The sequence below is a fragment of the Notothenia rossii genome (genome assembly GCF_949606895.1).
Source record: "Notothenia rossii genome assembly, chromosome: 4".
Classification (NCBI taxonomy): domain Eukaryota; kingdom Metazoa; phylum Chordata; class Actinopteri; order Perciformes; family Nototheniidae; genus Notothenia; species Notothenia rossii.
Window position 1 is genome coordinate 44,184,090 of NC_136902.1, and position 15,311 is coordinate 44,199,400.

Below are 15,311 nucleotides of genomic sequence, written 5' to 3' on the forward strand. Positions count from 1 at the left end.
TCCTCAACAACTTGCAAGCAAAAACGTAATTTCTTTAGGCCATTTGGGCCTTTTCTCCTCAAACAAATTATATATTTAACTCCCAACCAGTTGTGTGTTTTAATCAACATTTAATTGTATTATCTTTAAAAAGCAGGGTACCGAAACCCATATGACACATTTGCTAAGCTAGATGTATTAAAACATTGTTTAAAAAATAAATCACTAGAGCCCAATCTAAAGAGAGCGGGATAGACGTGCTGTCAGGGCACAGAGAGAGAGCAGATGTAATCCACTGACTATAAACCAGAGCACAGAGCGAGCAGCCTCAGTGTGAGGATGAACCGCCGTCCTGCGCTCTGATGACAGATGGCGGATCCTCGGTTGTGAGCAGCCTCCAGCAGGATGACCCGGCCGCTCGCGCACTGCTGCCTCCTCCTTTGCGCTCACACTCTCAGCCTCATAGACGGTGAGTCCACATTACGTCCTGTTTTATGAGGTTAAGAGGGCAGATAAAAGTTTTGTATCCGTACCTTTAAAGCTGTAGAAAGCTCTATGCAATTAATTCAGGCAGTTTTATTGGGAGGTAAAATGGCATGCAATGAATTCACTTTATAGCTGAAAGCCAGTGGCGGCTGGTGCATTGTTTTTCAGTGGGGGCTCTACCAGAATTTAAGCAAACTTATACACAAACCCAAAACATGTCATATTACAACGCAGGGCTAGCTCAAAGGCACACAGCACTTTATACAGTCTATTATTTTAGTGCCTGTTTTTGTCAACCTCCTTATTATGCTTACTGATCCCTATCCTGTACCCTCATTGGACAGCTGTGTTTACTTTCCTAAACAAGACTAGTCGCATAGCATCATCCATGTGGACTCTAGTTTGTTCATGCTTTTTAGTTTGTTCTGATGTGTGCCTTAAGTCACTCACATCTGTCTGGATCCATGCTGGGTCTGGTCCATAGACTGGTCTGATCCTGACATTTGAAAAGAGAGGCAGGGCAAGCAAAATGTAGCACTGGTGTTGCTACAGGTAGTTAGCCCAGCCTTCTTGCTAAAGCAGCTCCTTGAAAAAGAGAACGTATACTGCCTTCCTCTTTCCTTGACTCCTGCCTGTGTCAGGCTGATCAGGTCCGAGTTCTTTCACTTACAGCTTTCCCTCCAGTGTCCTCCTCTAAAAGGCTGTTTCTTTAAGTGCTTAAACATCATTTTTCTTCTCCATATTCGCTATCCAGTTTTGTTTACACTCCGTGTCCGTCTAACTCTCTCTTATTCAAACTATGTTTTAGCCCAAGCTATGAATACTTAGGAGAAATAACCCACAAATCCCACATTTGCCACAGGGTCCTTACAAACACTCACAGAGGATATTCAAATCGTCCCAAAACAAACCCAACAATTAAATGTAGTAATGAGTAGGAAATTACAAAATATTTTGTGTCAAAGAGAACTCAAATGTTCATGCAGCCTGGTGCAGAAAGAGGTCAGATGAGTTACCTAATGCTGTTTGGAGATGTTTCCCCTCAGGGATAAAAAAAACCCATTGTCTGACTCTGACCCATATTGCTCAAGATAATCTGTACTTTGAGATGATTAAATGCTCTTGGCTATTCAAACCACAAAGTGCAATTATTTTAATCCCAAAGCATAATTCACAGATCTGCTGTCTGTGATCTTGGGAGAATGTCTAGGTCAGGGCTTCTCAAACTCCGGACCAAGGTCCGGATCCGGACCGAACTGCAAATCAATCTGGACGAACGCTGTGTCCCATTATAAAAATCAGATTCTGATGTAAATTAATGTATATTTTCTTGTGTCTGACGCGTTGTGAGAATGCACGTGCATATATATTTACTTGTGTGCGTGACACGCATTGCAGACCGCAAGTTAACCGCAAGTTTACCTTGACTTTCTAATGCTTCTAATGCCTTTTTTGCCGAGGTTCAAGGCATTGGCTACAGCGAGCAATAAACCTGCGAAACACACACAAAATAGGGAAAACGACCGGCAAAAGCACAGAAAAGGTTCCGAAATTGGCAGGCAAATAGTCAGCGCGAGCCCAGCCACGTGGGCGCAGCCACTGTCACTGATTTGGCGCCAAAGTTCACGTTCGCTCGATGCTAGGCGATGCCAGTCCACTTTCAGGTGTTGTTGGCCAGATCACGTGTCGTTTCCATGGATATAGAGCACAGCTCTGTTATCACAGAAAGATGTTAACATTAAAGCCTCTTTTTCTCAAAAGTCCCACATCCATGCACACTGTAGCAGCACTAGCGGACCATTTTCTTGTAGTCTTTCAATTTGCCGCTGATACATTTGAGTTCGGATTATCATATCTGACAGCAGCACAGACTATAATTGTACAACACAAAGGGACTTGGCTGCAAAAGAAAGCTTTATCTCATCCAGCAAAGACAACACAGCAGTTCACAGTTTTCTATAGGCTAAGCTGTTTAATTTTCCTTTCCATATTCGTCACATTAAAGAAAAGCAGAGCAGTCTGGTTCACATGCGGAGCTCAGCTGTGGAACAGGCATATCACTCCTCAATATCTAATTTCACTAACCTTAATCTCATTCCAAATTATGCTCTCCCTCAGTTAAATGATAGATTTCTGTTGTTCACCGAGGACATTATGAAAATGTTGTCATGTGCAAGTGCTGTTATTTATTTTCTTCCATAATTTTATTGCTGATATATGTTAATCTCTTTTCCACATTGTTTGTGTGTGCGGAGAGAGTTTTACAAATTGCTGGCTCTCTGGATGAAAAACTGGATGGAGGATTAAAAGGAAAAACATGGGGAAAATAATCTGTAGGCAGGCTGACGTCATGCAGCAGGCCAGCGCTGTGGAGGTGAGGATCCCTGTGTGACATCAGAGCCCCCCCAGAACCATTCAGCACCGCACAGTGCAGCTCTGCAAGGTGCCTTTGGTTCTAGTCCCAGTCCATGTGTCAGAGGGCCACACACACACACACACACACACACACACACACACACACACACACACACACACACACACACACACACACACACACACACACACACACACACACACACACACACACACACACACACACACACACACTTCAGGTTGGACACTTTTACATGAAAAGATGTTAGATATGTGAAACCGCTGGTGTCTACATATAAAAATGTGACAGCTTGAGTTTCATCATGTGAGGCACACAAGGCTTTTCATATGTGGACTATTGAAAAAGTCTCCTGTTCCTGGATCACATTATTTATTTTGGAAATTAGGTTTACATACAGTTTCTAATTGTGTGCATGTGCCAATAACATATGAATTTGGCAAATGTGAAATGTTTCATTCCATGTGATATAACATAGTACATTGTTATTTACGATGTTTATTTATAGTTTTGCATTTTACAAATACACCTAAAGCAATGCTATATACCAAATTACATGTAATATACATATGTGAAATATATATTTTTAATACTTTGAATTTGTTTCGCATATCCTTTTTTGTAAGGGAATGTCATCCGTTACATGTTGCTACGGTTATCTGAGAGGACCCAAACGCAGGACACGGCAGAGTGTTAAAAAGGTTTATTTTGAGGTGGAGGAGCGTGGAGAATAATCCGGCTGGTGGCGGCTGTTGAGGTGGAGGAGCGTGGAGAATAATCCGGCTGGTAGCGGCTGTTGAGGTGGAGGAGCGTGGAGAATAATCCGGCTGGAGAGTGATCCTGGAGCACAAGAAGAACAGGTAAGAAGAACATTCAGGTGTAGAGGAAATAGCTAATAATGCTAAGAAGGCTGAGAGTTTTACCACTGGGGTTAAACAACGATCTGGCGCTGACAAGTTGTGGAGCCTCCGCTGATATGCCATTAGTAAATGGCTGATGGAAATCAGGTGTGTAGCAGAGGAGAGTGCCCAACTGATTGCAGCAGGTGGAGGTTGAGCCGGGAGCGAGAAGTAACAGCCACCACGCCCACACAGACAGGCAAAGGGAAAACACACACAAGGGAGGTGGCTGGAGAATACAACCACCACAGTACTCCCCCCTTCAGGGACGCCTCCAGGTGGTCTACCAGGTCTACCAGGGTTATCCCGGTGGAAGTCCCGTACCAGGGACGCAAGCACGATGTTTCGCCGGGGAACCCAACACTTCTCCTCTGGACCATAGCCCTCCCAATCCACAAGATATTGGAATCCCCTTCCACGGCGACGAACGTCCAACAATCGCCTGATGGTGTAGGTTGGGTGATCATTGATGATGCGGGGGGGTGGGGGAACACTCACTGGAGGAGACAAAGGACTGCTGGCAACAGGTTTTAACAAAGAGACGTGAAATGTCGGATGAACCTTCATGAGTGGGGGAAGCTTGAGCTTGACTGTAGATGGATTGATAATAGAGTCGATGATGAAGGGGCCGACATACCGTGGAGTGAGTTTCTTCGACTCTGTCTTGAGTGGGAGATCTTTGGAAGAAAGCCAAACACTCTGACCTGGTAAGTAGTTGGGGGCCGGGGTACTGTGGCGGTCTGCGAAGAGGCAGTTGCGGGCAGCGGAGCGTAGAAGGGCGGCTCGGGTGTCCCTCCACACCTTACGACAGCGACGAAGGTGGGTCTGAACAGAGGGAACAGCAACTTCCTCTTCCTGGGCTGGAAAAAGAGGTGGTTGGAAACCCATGGCACAATGAAAGGGTGAAATACCTGTGGCTGCATTTGACAGGGAGTTGTGCGCATATTTGATCCATGGCAGATGTGGGCACCATGACGAAGGGTTCCTGAAAGCCATACAGCGAAGAGCCGCCCCCAGATCCTGGTTGGCCCGTTCAGTTTGCCCGTTCGTCTGAGGATGATAGCCGGATGACAGGCTCAACGATGCTCCCAGAGCCTGACAGAAGCCTTCCAAACGTGGGAAATGAACTGGGGACTCCGGTCAGAGACGATGTCGGTGGGAATCCCATGAAGTCGAACAACATGGTTGACCAGAAGATCTGCAGTCTCTCGGGCAGTGGGAAGCTTGGGAAGAGCCACAAAGTGTATCATCTTTAAAAATCTGTCCACAATAGTTAAGATGATGGTATTTCCTTGTGAAAGTGGAAGTCCAGTAACAAAATCCAAGGCCACATGCGACCAAGGGCGACTAGGTACCGGCAGCGGGCGAAGCAGGCCAGAGGGAGACTGGTGGGAGGACTTGGCGCGGGCACATACTGTACAGGCAGCAACAAAGGCACTGGTGTCTTGAGCCATGGAAGGCCACCAGAACCGTTGTCTGAAAATAAACAGTGTGCGATGGACACCAGGATGACACGAGAGACGTGTGCCCACTGCAGGACCTTGGAGCGAACAGGGGTAGGCACAAAAAGACTATTAGCTGGGCAGTTACCTGGGTTAGGCTGCGCCCGCTGAGCCTCCCTGACCAATGACTCAATCTCCCAGGTAACAGCCGCCACCAAGCAGGAGGCAGGCAGGATAGTGTGACGACCCCTGCCTTGAGGTCTCCTGTGGGTTGTATGGCCCTTTAATGTTCCTCCTCTGCTAGTGCCCGCGCTGATTGAGGACACCTGATTCACTGATTGAGGACACCTGACTGCTGGCACCGGAGGATTAAGAGGCCTAAGCCAGAGCCTCGAGGTCTCTTCCCCCCAGAGGACCGGACCTCAGAGAGCAGCATCGCTTATTCTTTTTTGCCTTGCCCTTTTGTTTGTTTTTTGGCCACATTGGGTTTTGCCAAATAAATACCTTTTCCTATACATATTCTTGTCCTTCCCACGCTTTTTGTTATGGCCAAGAGCCAGGCCATGACAATAGTGTCTGGACTGGCAGCTGGTCCTTCGGAAGCTAACTGGCGAGAGAGAGTGTCCGGCTTGAGGTTCCGTGATCCTGGACGGTAGGTGAGGGTGAATGAGAAGCGGCCGAAATACAGGGCCCATCGAGCCTGACGGGAGTTAAGGCGCTTGGCAGATTGGATGTACGCCAAGTTCTTGTGGGCCGTCCATACAATAAAAGGGAGTTCAGCTCCCTCCAGCCAGTGCCTCCACTCCTCTAGGGCAAGTTTGACAGCCAGCAGTTCTCTGTTACCCATGTCATAGTTCTTCTCAGCTGGAGTGAGGCGGCGAGAGAAAAATGCACAAGGATGCAATTTTGGATCTCGCTCCGAGCACTGGGAAATAACTGCCCCTACCCCGGTGTTGGAGGCATCGACCTCCACAATGAACTGGCAAGAGGAATCAGGGTGGATGAGCACAAGGGCAGTGGTGAAGAGTCTCTTTAGCTCTCAGAAGGCTGCATCGCACTCTGGGGTCCAGGAAAAAACAGTTGTAGGGGAAGTGAGTCTGGTTAAAGGACTCGCCACTCTGCTGTAGTCCCTGATGAAGCGCCGATAGAAATAGGCGAAACCAAGAAACTGTTGAAGCTGTTTAACTGAGGTTGGTTTCGGCCACCCCGCCAACGCTTGGATCTTCTCAGGGTCGGTCCTAAGCTTTCCTTCCTCAATGATGTAGCCCAGGAATGAGACTGTTGACATGGAATTCGCATTTCTCTGCCTTCACAAAAAGTCTGTTTTCCAGGAGTCTCTGCAGCACCTGCCTGACATGAATAATGTGCTCCTCCTTGTTACGAGAGAATATGAGGATGTCATCCAAGTAGACAAAGACTGACCGGTTGAGGAGGTCATGGAGCACATCGTTCACCATCGACCGAAAGACTGCTGGGGCATTCGTCAGTCCAAAAGGCATCACCAGATACTCGAAGTGACCGAGTGGTGTGTTAAAGGCCGTCTTCCACTCGTCCCCTTCTCGGATTCTGACGAAGTGGTAGGCATTGCGGAGGTCCAGTTTGGAAAAAATGGTAGCTTCCTGGAGGGGTTCAAAGGCAGAGTTAATGAGGGGTAGTGGATATTTATGTTTCACAGTGATGGCATTAAGACCCCTGTAATCAATGCAGGGCCGCAGTGAGCGGTCCTTCTTGGAGACGAAGAAAAAACCAGCACCAAACGTGGAGGAGGATGGCCGAATGACACCGGCAGCCAGGGAGTCGTGGATGTAACTCTCCATGGATTTTCTCTCAGGGCGAGACAGGTTAAACAGACGTGAGGAAGGCAGAGGGGCCCCGGGAAGGAGTTCAATGGGACAGTCGTAGGGTCGATGAGGAGGAAGAGAAAGAGCTCGCTGTTTATTGAACACCTCTCCTAGGTTATGATATTCAGTGGGGACAGATGACAGGTCAGGCGGCTCGATCTTGGGTGGTGGAGAGGCGGCCTCTGCTGGCGTTAGGGCAGACTGCAGGCATGAGGATAAGCAAAAAAAACTCCAACTAATGATTTTGCCAGTTACCCAATCAATCTGGGGGTTGTGTGTTCTTCACCAGGGATGGCCCAACACTACCGGGGCATGGGGTGAGGAAATTAGGTGAAACTGAATAAACTCACGATGGTTTCCAGACAGAATGAGGTTTACTGGCTTGGTGCAGTGAGTGACTTGGGCCAGGAATTTTCCATTTAGAGCATTAGCATTAACATGTGAATCTAACACTTCGCAGGAAATTCCTGCCTGAGTTGCAATGTCAATGTCCAAAAAGTTCTCATCCGCCCCTGAGTCCACTAAGGCAAGCAGGGTTATGGACTGTTGGTTGCAGCAAAGCACAGCTTCTAGCTGCTTTCTGGGTCGGGGGTTGAGAGAGAGAGAGAAGGGCTCGCCAGAATCCCCACAGCTACTGACGAGCCTGACATTTTGGCAGATTAGGACAGGAGGAAACGAGATGACTGGTTTGGCTGCAATAAACACATTCCCCAGCCTGGATCCTTCTAGCACGCTCAGATGGTGAGAGGCGGGCCCATCCCACTTGCATGGGCTCATCTCCAGGGGGTGAGACCGAGTAAGGAGTCGGGAAAGATCTGGAGATTGGGGTAGTGGCAGGGCCAATTTGGGAATCAAGTGAGGAGTAGCTGGGATTGGAGTGACGGCTATTCCTATCCCTACGTCTCTCTCTGAGGCGATTATAAATCTTGATGGCTGTGGCAATTAAATTATCCAAGCTAACTGGATCATCCCTAGCAGCTAGCTCGTCTTTAATTGCTTCGTTCAGCCCCTGAAGAAAAACATCCTGCAATGACTCGTTATTCCAGCGTGAGTCGGCAGCAACTGTTCTAAACTCAACTGAAAATTCGGCTACACTACGGGAGCCCTGCCGGAGAGAAAGAAGGCATCTGGAAGCGTCCCTCCCCCGTACCGGGTGATCAAAAACTTTTTTCATTTAGGAAATTAAAGTATCATATGAGCAGCAAATTTGTGGATGGCTCTCCCTAACAGCTGTAGCCCAATCTAAAGCCCTCCCCCTCAACAGACTCATTACATATGCTACCCTAGCCTCGTCTGTGTGATAAGTACTAGGCTGCTGCTCAAAAACTAACGTACACTGGAACAAAAAGGCTCTACAAATACCCAAATCTCCAGCGTACCGCTCCGGTATGACAGCCTATCTTAGCTGATGGAGGGGTGCGGCAGGAGGGGGGGAGGGGCTGTCAGCTGTGCAGCGGGGGAGAAGACTGTGAGGTGAGCAGTTCTACTTGCGTGCCGATCCTTTGCACATTAGCGGAGAGGTTCCGGAGAGTCTCCACTGCCTCACGGAGAACTGTATCGTGATGTCCCACGAGAGCGCCTTGATTGGCCAGGGCTTGGCTGAGTTCGTCCGCAGTCTTGGACTGGTGGCCTGTGTCCGCTGGGTCCATACTGGCCAGATCGTTCTGTTACGGTTATCTGAGAGGACCCAAACGCAGGACACGGCAGAGTGTTAAAAAGGTTTATTTTGAGGTGGAGGAGCGTGGAGAATAATCCGGCTGGTGGCGGCTGTTGAGGTGGAGGAGCGTGGAGAATAATCCGGCTGGTAGCGGCTGTTGAGGTGGAGGAGCGTGGAGAATAATCCGGCTGGAGAGTGATCCTGGAGCACAAGAAGAACATGTAAGAAGAACATTCAGATGTAGAGGAAATAGCTAATAATGCTAAGAAGGCTGAGAAGGCTGAGAGTTTTACCACTGGGGTTAAACAACGATCTGGCGCTGACAAGTTGTGGAGCCTCCGCTAATATGCCATTAGTAAATGGCTGATGGAAATCAGGTGTGTAGCAGAGGAGGGTGCCCAACTGATTGCACCAGGTGGAGGTTGAGCCGGGAGCAAGAAGTAACAGCCACCACGCCCACACAGACAGGGAAAGGGAAAACACACACAAGGGAGGTGGCTGGAGAATACAACCACCACACATGTATGTAGTTAAAGACGTGGAAATTGTGTTAACTCATTTAATCCCACTGGTCAGAGCACACATGGGGGGGCTGGTGTAGATATGGTGCTCCTGGGGATTAGTGCATATAAGCAGTGTGCTGTGTGCTGAGTGTGTGAGGGTGTGAGCTGTGTGAGCTGTGTGATTAGTCTGCCAGAGGTCAGGGTCAGCCTTTGCTTCACTGTTGAGTACACTTGCTGGGCAGCTGGCCTTTACATGGAATCATTAACACGCTTTGCTGCCTTAACAGCACCAACTGAAGCTGAGCTGCTAATCTACACTGAATAAAAATATAAATGCAACACTTTTGTTTTTGGTCCCATTTTTCATGAGATGAACTCAAAGATCTAAAACATTTTCTATATACACAAAATAACCATTTCTCTCAAATATTTTTCACAAATCTGAAAAAATCTGTGATAGTGAGCACTTCTCCTTTGCCGAGATAATCCATCCCACCTCACAGGTGTGGCATATCAAGATGCTGATTAGACAGCACGATTATTGCACAGGTGTGCCTTAGGCTGGCCACAATAAAAGGCCACACTGAAACGTGCAGTTTTGCTTTATTGGGGGGGTCTGGGGGGGTCCGAAAACCCTAGGGTTAAACCCTAACCCTAACATGTCACCCATCTTCTTCGCATAGAGTTGATCAGGTTGTTGATTGTGGCCTGTGGAATGTTGATCCACTCCTCTTCAATGGCTGTGCAAAGTTGCTGTACATTGGCAGGAACTGGAACACGCTGTCGTATACGCCGATCCAGAGCATCCCAAACATGCTCAATGGGTGACATGTTAGGGTTAGGGTTAGGGTTTAACCCTAGGGTTTTCGGACCCCCCCAGACTCCCTAAAGAGCAACTTGCAGGTTAGAGACACCAGTGAATAAATGTTTAGGAAAATGATGAATACACTAGATTTTCAAAAAGATATACAGAAATATACACTACAGTGACATCTGGCGTTGTTTTAGTAAGACATTTTCACTTCCACATAAAAAAGCCTCCGCACGTGACCTCCCACGTGTGACGTAACATGGGGGAGAGCGGCCGGTCTAACGTATGAATAAACATAGATCACAATGCTAGTTTGGACACAGAAGAGGTTGAAAATATATATTCAAATGCATATGATTATAATTATGAGCCTGCTATGCGTCCAAGAGACCAGGAGCAGCCAAGAATTAGAAAATATAACGGCCATCGGAGAGAAATGGAGCTTTGGTGTGTGTGTAACAGATGTAAATATGCAGTGGGGTTTATTTAATTGTTTCTTGTATAATCACACAAATTATGTGTTTTATATTATTTTATTCTGTGTTCTTCATTTTATTGATTGTTAAATACCTGGCAAGGTCGGAGATCAGTGGGGTCGCTGTAGTCAGGAGGGTATTGTTAGGACTTTCCCCCATATATATTGTGTCCCTCACGTTTCCTCTGCCCTTTTGTAAACGTTCCACGTGAGAGGAGTGTCTGTGGGAAACTGATGTAAAACTGATTGTTTTATCTATTGTCAGGTACGTGAGCCCTTTTGTAAACGTTCCACGTGAGAGGAGTGACTGTGGGAAACTGATGTAAAACTGATTGTTTTATCTATTGTCAGAAAATAAACAGATCGTCTCAACTCTATGCTGGCTCGGGTCTCGTCTATTCACACAACGCAGAGACGCTTAACCACACCGGTTACTAGGGTCACCAGGTCCCAACAAACCAAATGTGGGACAAGGAGTATGTTTCTGTGGGACAATGTCGGACACCCTCTCAATTGCATTTTCTTTACTATATCAGAGTCTGGAAAAATGGTCGGCGCTAGCTTGTTACTACCACAGTCACTGTGGTAATACTGGTTATTTCTGCTGCTGTTACCTTGTCTGAGTGGCCATCATTTTTTGGTTTGAGTAGGAATGTCTCCATAGAGTGGGATGTCTCTTTTTGAGCGACACGTTTCTTGTGAGAATCGCATTCTCAGTGTCTTTTGATGTCGTATTCACCGCCATGTGAAATTGAAAAATTACTCTTGCAAAGATTGCAAAAAACTCTCTCTGGGAGTCGCCCTGCACTGGCTTCACCCACGGGTAAGTGTCTTCCCAGTCTTTATTGTATGTGCATCTTCTTTTCTTCTTAGCTGTAGTTTCAGTTTCCTCTATTTTCCATAAACCTACTGCGTCGCCTGCGTTATTGATTGACTTTCGTTGTTGTTGTTTGGCAGGGCTGCGGGGGGTGTGAGTGAGTTACTCTCATTGGTTAACACTTGACCAGCACCCGCCGTGTGTTAGAGTTTGATTGACAGCAAACACACCCCCGTGATGATAATCTTCCCTGCTTTCTCAACAGCCATTGGATACATCTGATTTTAGAAAAGCGTTTTAGCCTATCAAAATGAAATATGTGGGACATCGTCTCAATTTGCGGGATGCACCAATAGTCATAAAAATGCTGTGCAGTCCCGCGCAAAGTAGGGTGACATCTGGTCACCCTACCGGTTACACTTGGTGCCGTTTGACCCGTTGCATCGCCGATTGACGCTCGTCTGATCAGCCGGGAGAGAGCCGCGGACTTCCGTCTTCTCCCTCCCTCCTCCCCGCTCTGTGGACTCCGTGGACTCTTTGAACAGCGCTCGTGCCCGAGCGCAGGAGGTGTGTCTATTGTGACGAGGGATTAGAGCAGGGGTCACCAACCTTTTTGTCACCGAGGGCTACTTCAAGGGTACTTAGTAATACGAAGGGCTACTTGTTTGATACAAACTTCCTGAATAACATAATTGCACGGTTCACGTTTAATGATAATATTATTATTAATAATAATCAGAATACATATTAATTTACTGTATGTGAAGGACTGTCTGATCACATGTTAATGTTAATTATTCCTCACAATAATTATTAACAATGATTTACCATTGCTATAGCAACCCCATTGTTTTGTTATGAAAATGTATCTATATTTATACACATTCTCGCAAGATCTATCAGGGGTCGTTGTAATGCTGCGTTCACACCGGACGCGACTTCGCTCTAATCGCTCGAGTTTCACCGCTGCTGCCAGCTGTGTTTACTCGCATCATTCAAACAAGACGCGCTGGCTCGGGAGCTACAACTACAACAAAATGAACATATTTTACCGTGATTCAATTGTAATACCCGTTTCTAAATGATGCCGAAGTAACAACATACTGATACCGGTTAGTAAAAACCATTAATTAATGCTTGACAAGTCTGCAGACAAGACGGCAGGCGAAAAACCTTTTAAAATGCTTGTTTTCTGAATGGAGATTGGGTCGACCAGGCTAAGCTAACGTTGTATATGCTAATTCCACACTCATAACAACGGCCTACAGACATAAATAAACCAGCGACTGTATTCGCCATGACACAGACAGTCTGTGTTTTGTACTTGTTTAACTTTTGTCCAGTTTCTGAAAAGATATGAGGAGCTGTGATCTCTGTTTGCTAACTGCTAACAGCTAACTGCTGATGTTTTCTGGTTGAACGTCAGTGGCAGGCTGAGATCCTCACCACTGCTATGTGTGTGTGTTTGTCTGTTTGCGGTGTGGTGATGAGGCCCATGATCGTAGCTGCTCATGCTAGCTTGTCTCAGCTAAAGGTGGAACGGAGATGTGGTGCGTGGAGTTCAACTCTGAACCTATCTGGGGTCAGAGTTCAATTTCACGCACCAAATCTCCATTTCCCTTACATATGTACATACACAATGTGTGCTTTTAAAACGTTATATTCAATATTGTCATTTTAAAAATAAAAATGTATTCAATATTTTTTTTAGACGGAGTTCCATGGTGACTTGTGCTATTTTTAGAACATGCACGCGGGCGACCAATTTCCTCCCTGCGGGCGACTTAGTGCCCGCGGGCACCGCGTTGGCTACCCCTGGATTAGAGTGTGTTTTTATTTCATTTTTATTTTTCTCTTTTTTTTTTCTCTCTCTCCCTCAGTCCATTTTATTTTCTTATGCTTGTAAGACTATGGTGGCCAGAGAGTGCATTGAGAGGTTACTTTAGGCATAAAAAAGGGTACATTCTGAAAACGTGTATGTAGAGTGTTATATTCTGTGTAGAATTAGCTCTTTTTATATTTGTTTAATTTATATGTATTTTGTATTCATCTTGTGGTGATATTTTATGTCTATATCTGTTTTATACCTCTACTGAGAGTGATAACCTGTTTTCTTTTCTTTTCTTTTTTAAGTTTTCTGGGCATATTATGATATCAGAGGGTGGTACATTTGATCTTTGAGCTATGGCTGGTCATGGGCATGACTTTACTTTTGGGGTGGGGAGGGGTAGGTCTATGTTGCCCAATATTCTCAATTACGCGGTTGATCAGTCAGCTGTTGATCCACGTTTGGCCCCCGCTGCCAGTTCCACACCATTCATCCCAAGTCATCTCTGTCGATACATTTGGGGAGTTGATTACAGACTTGGCTAGACAGATTGGGGATAACATCTCAGCCAGCCTTAGCGCTATTCACCAACCCAGTGTTATCCAGCCTAATTCTGCTACGAGTCAGTCATCCAGTCATGATGGTTTGTCACATTTGAAGGTTGTTGTTCAGTCTGAATCAAAGGCTCCACCTTACTTCAGGGGTGACCATAGTGACACATTCTCAGTTCATGAATGGCAGGACATGATGAGATGTTACATGAATAGGATTAAATGTGACACTCATGAGGAAATGTTCGACCTGATAATGTCAAGACTAACAGGCAGAGCTAGGGATGTGGTGAAAGTGTCGCTCCGCAGCCGCCCCGAACTGGATGTCACTGCCTTGCCTGCAGCAGTGTTCGACATATTGAAAGGTAACTTTAGCGAGCTCTCGTACTCCAATTTGCCAATGAAAGATTTATATAGTACCATTCCCCGTGCAAATGAAAGTGCCATGGATTACTGGATTCGTCTCAACAAATCCATTGATGCTGCTGACGAGTGCCTGAGGAGACGAGGTAGGTCTGTTGAGGACCCCAGTGCTGAAGTAGTTATGATGTTCATTAATCACTGTCCCGATCCCAGTCTTGCCATGTCATTCCAGCTGAAGGCACCTGAGCAGTGGGCTGCATCCTAGGTCCAGGGGCGTTTGGATAGTTACACGAGAAATGTGAGGAGGACAGCATCTGAGTCCCGACACACAGAGTGTTTGTCAGCTTGCAGTCAGAGACCTGTGGCTGATTCTTTCCTTTCTTCATGTCCTGGCGGTGCACAAGCTGCCTTCGGGATATGCCAGTTGAATCCCCATCAGACCTCTCTGCCTAGCCTTGTCTGGACAATGTGCTAGTGAGTCAACATGCATCTAATGCACTGCCTTCACCCCTTGCTGCTGTTTCTAGCTCAGCCCCTGCCACCATTGACTCATCAACCAAGGAGCCTGGTGTTCAGCAGCTAGTGGCTATGTTTGATAAAGTTCTGTCATTGTGCTCTGCTTCCTTCGAGAGCAGCCAAAGACCAGGTTACCATCAGGCAGTTTCCCGTTAGCCTGAAAACAGTCAACCACGCGATCGGCAAGCTGGCCGACCCTTTCACCAGCAGGGTTTAGTTCCCACTACATGCAGAGTTTGTAGCTCAGACACCCATTCAACCCATGCGCATTGCAGACTTTACCGATTGTGCCTCAACTGCTTTGGCCCTGGTCACATGAGGTTTGAGTGCCCACAAGCCTCCCACTCCCCAACCACACCTGCCCCTTCACCCTCCAATGCTGATTTAAACTAGCCAGCCCATGTAATGAGAGGGTTAACATGGGCATTGCTGGTGACACCCTCAGCAGGGAGGAAGATTCACAGTCTATCTATGAGAACTGTTCTAGTAGTCTTCCTGATGACAAGACAGTGATTTTTGTGGGATCACATAAGGTGGAGGGGGTTAGCGACTTGTTTTATGCTCCAGTGGTCATCAGTAGCCGGTCTACATTGAGAGGGATGCTTGATTCAGGGAGCATGTCATGCACGCTCAGTGAGGAGGTGGAGTCCAGGCTTCAGGCCACTGGCGTCATTCTGAATCCTCAGCCTGTTCCTGGAAATGTGATCCTAGTTGGCTGTGATGGCCTCGCGACACGACCCACGTGTATCTA

General features: G+C 46.8%; 2 protein-coding genes across 7 annotated transcripts in view; one reads left to right on the forward strand and one right to left on the reverse strand.

Annotated features, from left to right (window-relative positions):
* LOC307037889 (immunoglobulin superfamily member 21-like) overlaps window positions 1-15,311 on the forward strand; it is a 166,295-nt gene that overhangs the window by 5,175 nt on the left and 145,809 nt on the right. Inside the window, exon 1 of one of the 2 annotated variants that reach the window (XM_079679089.1) lies at window positions 85-448. The exons of the other annotated variant lie outside the window; for it this stretch is intronic. Coding sequence (XP_079535215.1) covers window positions 385-448 — 64 coding nt within the window. The 5' untranslated portion in view covers window positions 85-384. Of the gene's footprint in view, window positions 1-84; window positions 449-15,311 lie in introns of those variants that run through there. 2 annotated transcript variants of the gene reach the window in all.
* The window catches only part of LOC307037892 (uncharacterized protein), a 51,743-nt gene continuing 39,518 nt past the window's right edge, over window positions 3,087-15,311 (reverse strand). For 3 of the 5 annotated variants that reach the window (XM_079679096.1, XM_079679095.1, XM_079679094.1), the window contains one exon: window positions 3,087-8,897. In XM_079679096.1, coding sequence (XP_079535222.1) covers window positions 3,490-4,752 — 1,263 coding nt within the window. In that variant the 5' untranslated portion in view covers window positions 4,753-8,897 and the 3' untranslated portion in view covers window positions 3,087-3,489. Of the gene's footprint in view, window positions 8,898-8,989; window positions 9,788-15,311 lie in introns of those variants that run through there. The other 2 variants (XM_079679098.1, XM_079679097.1) reach the window with 2 other exon arrangements.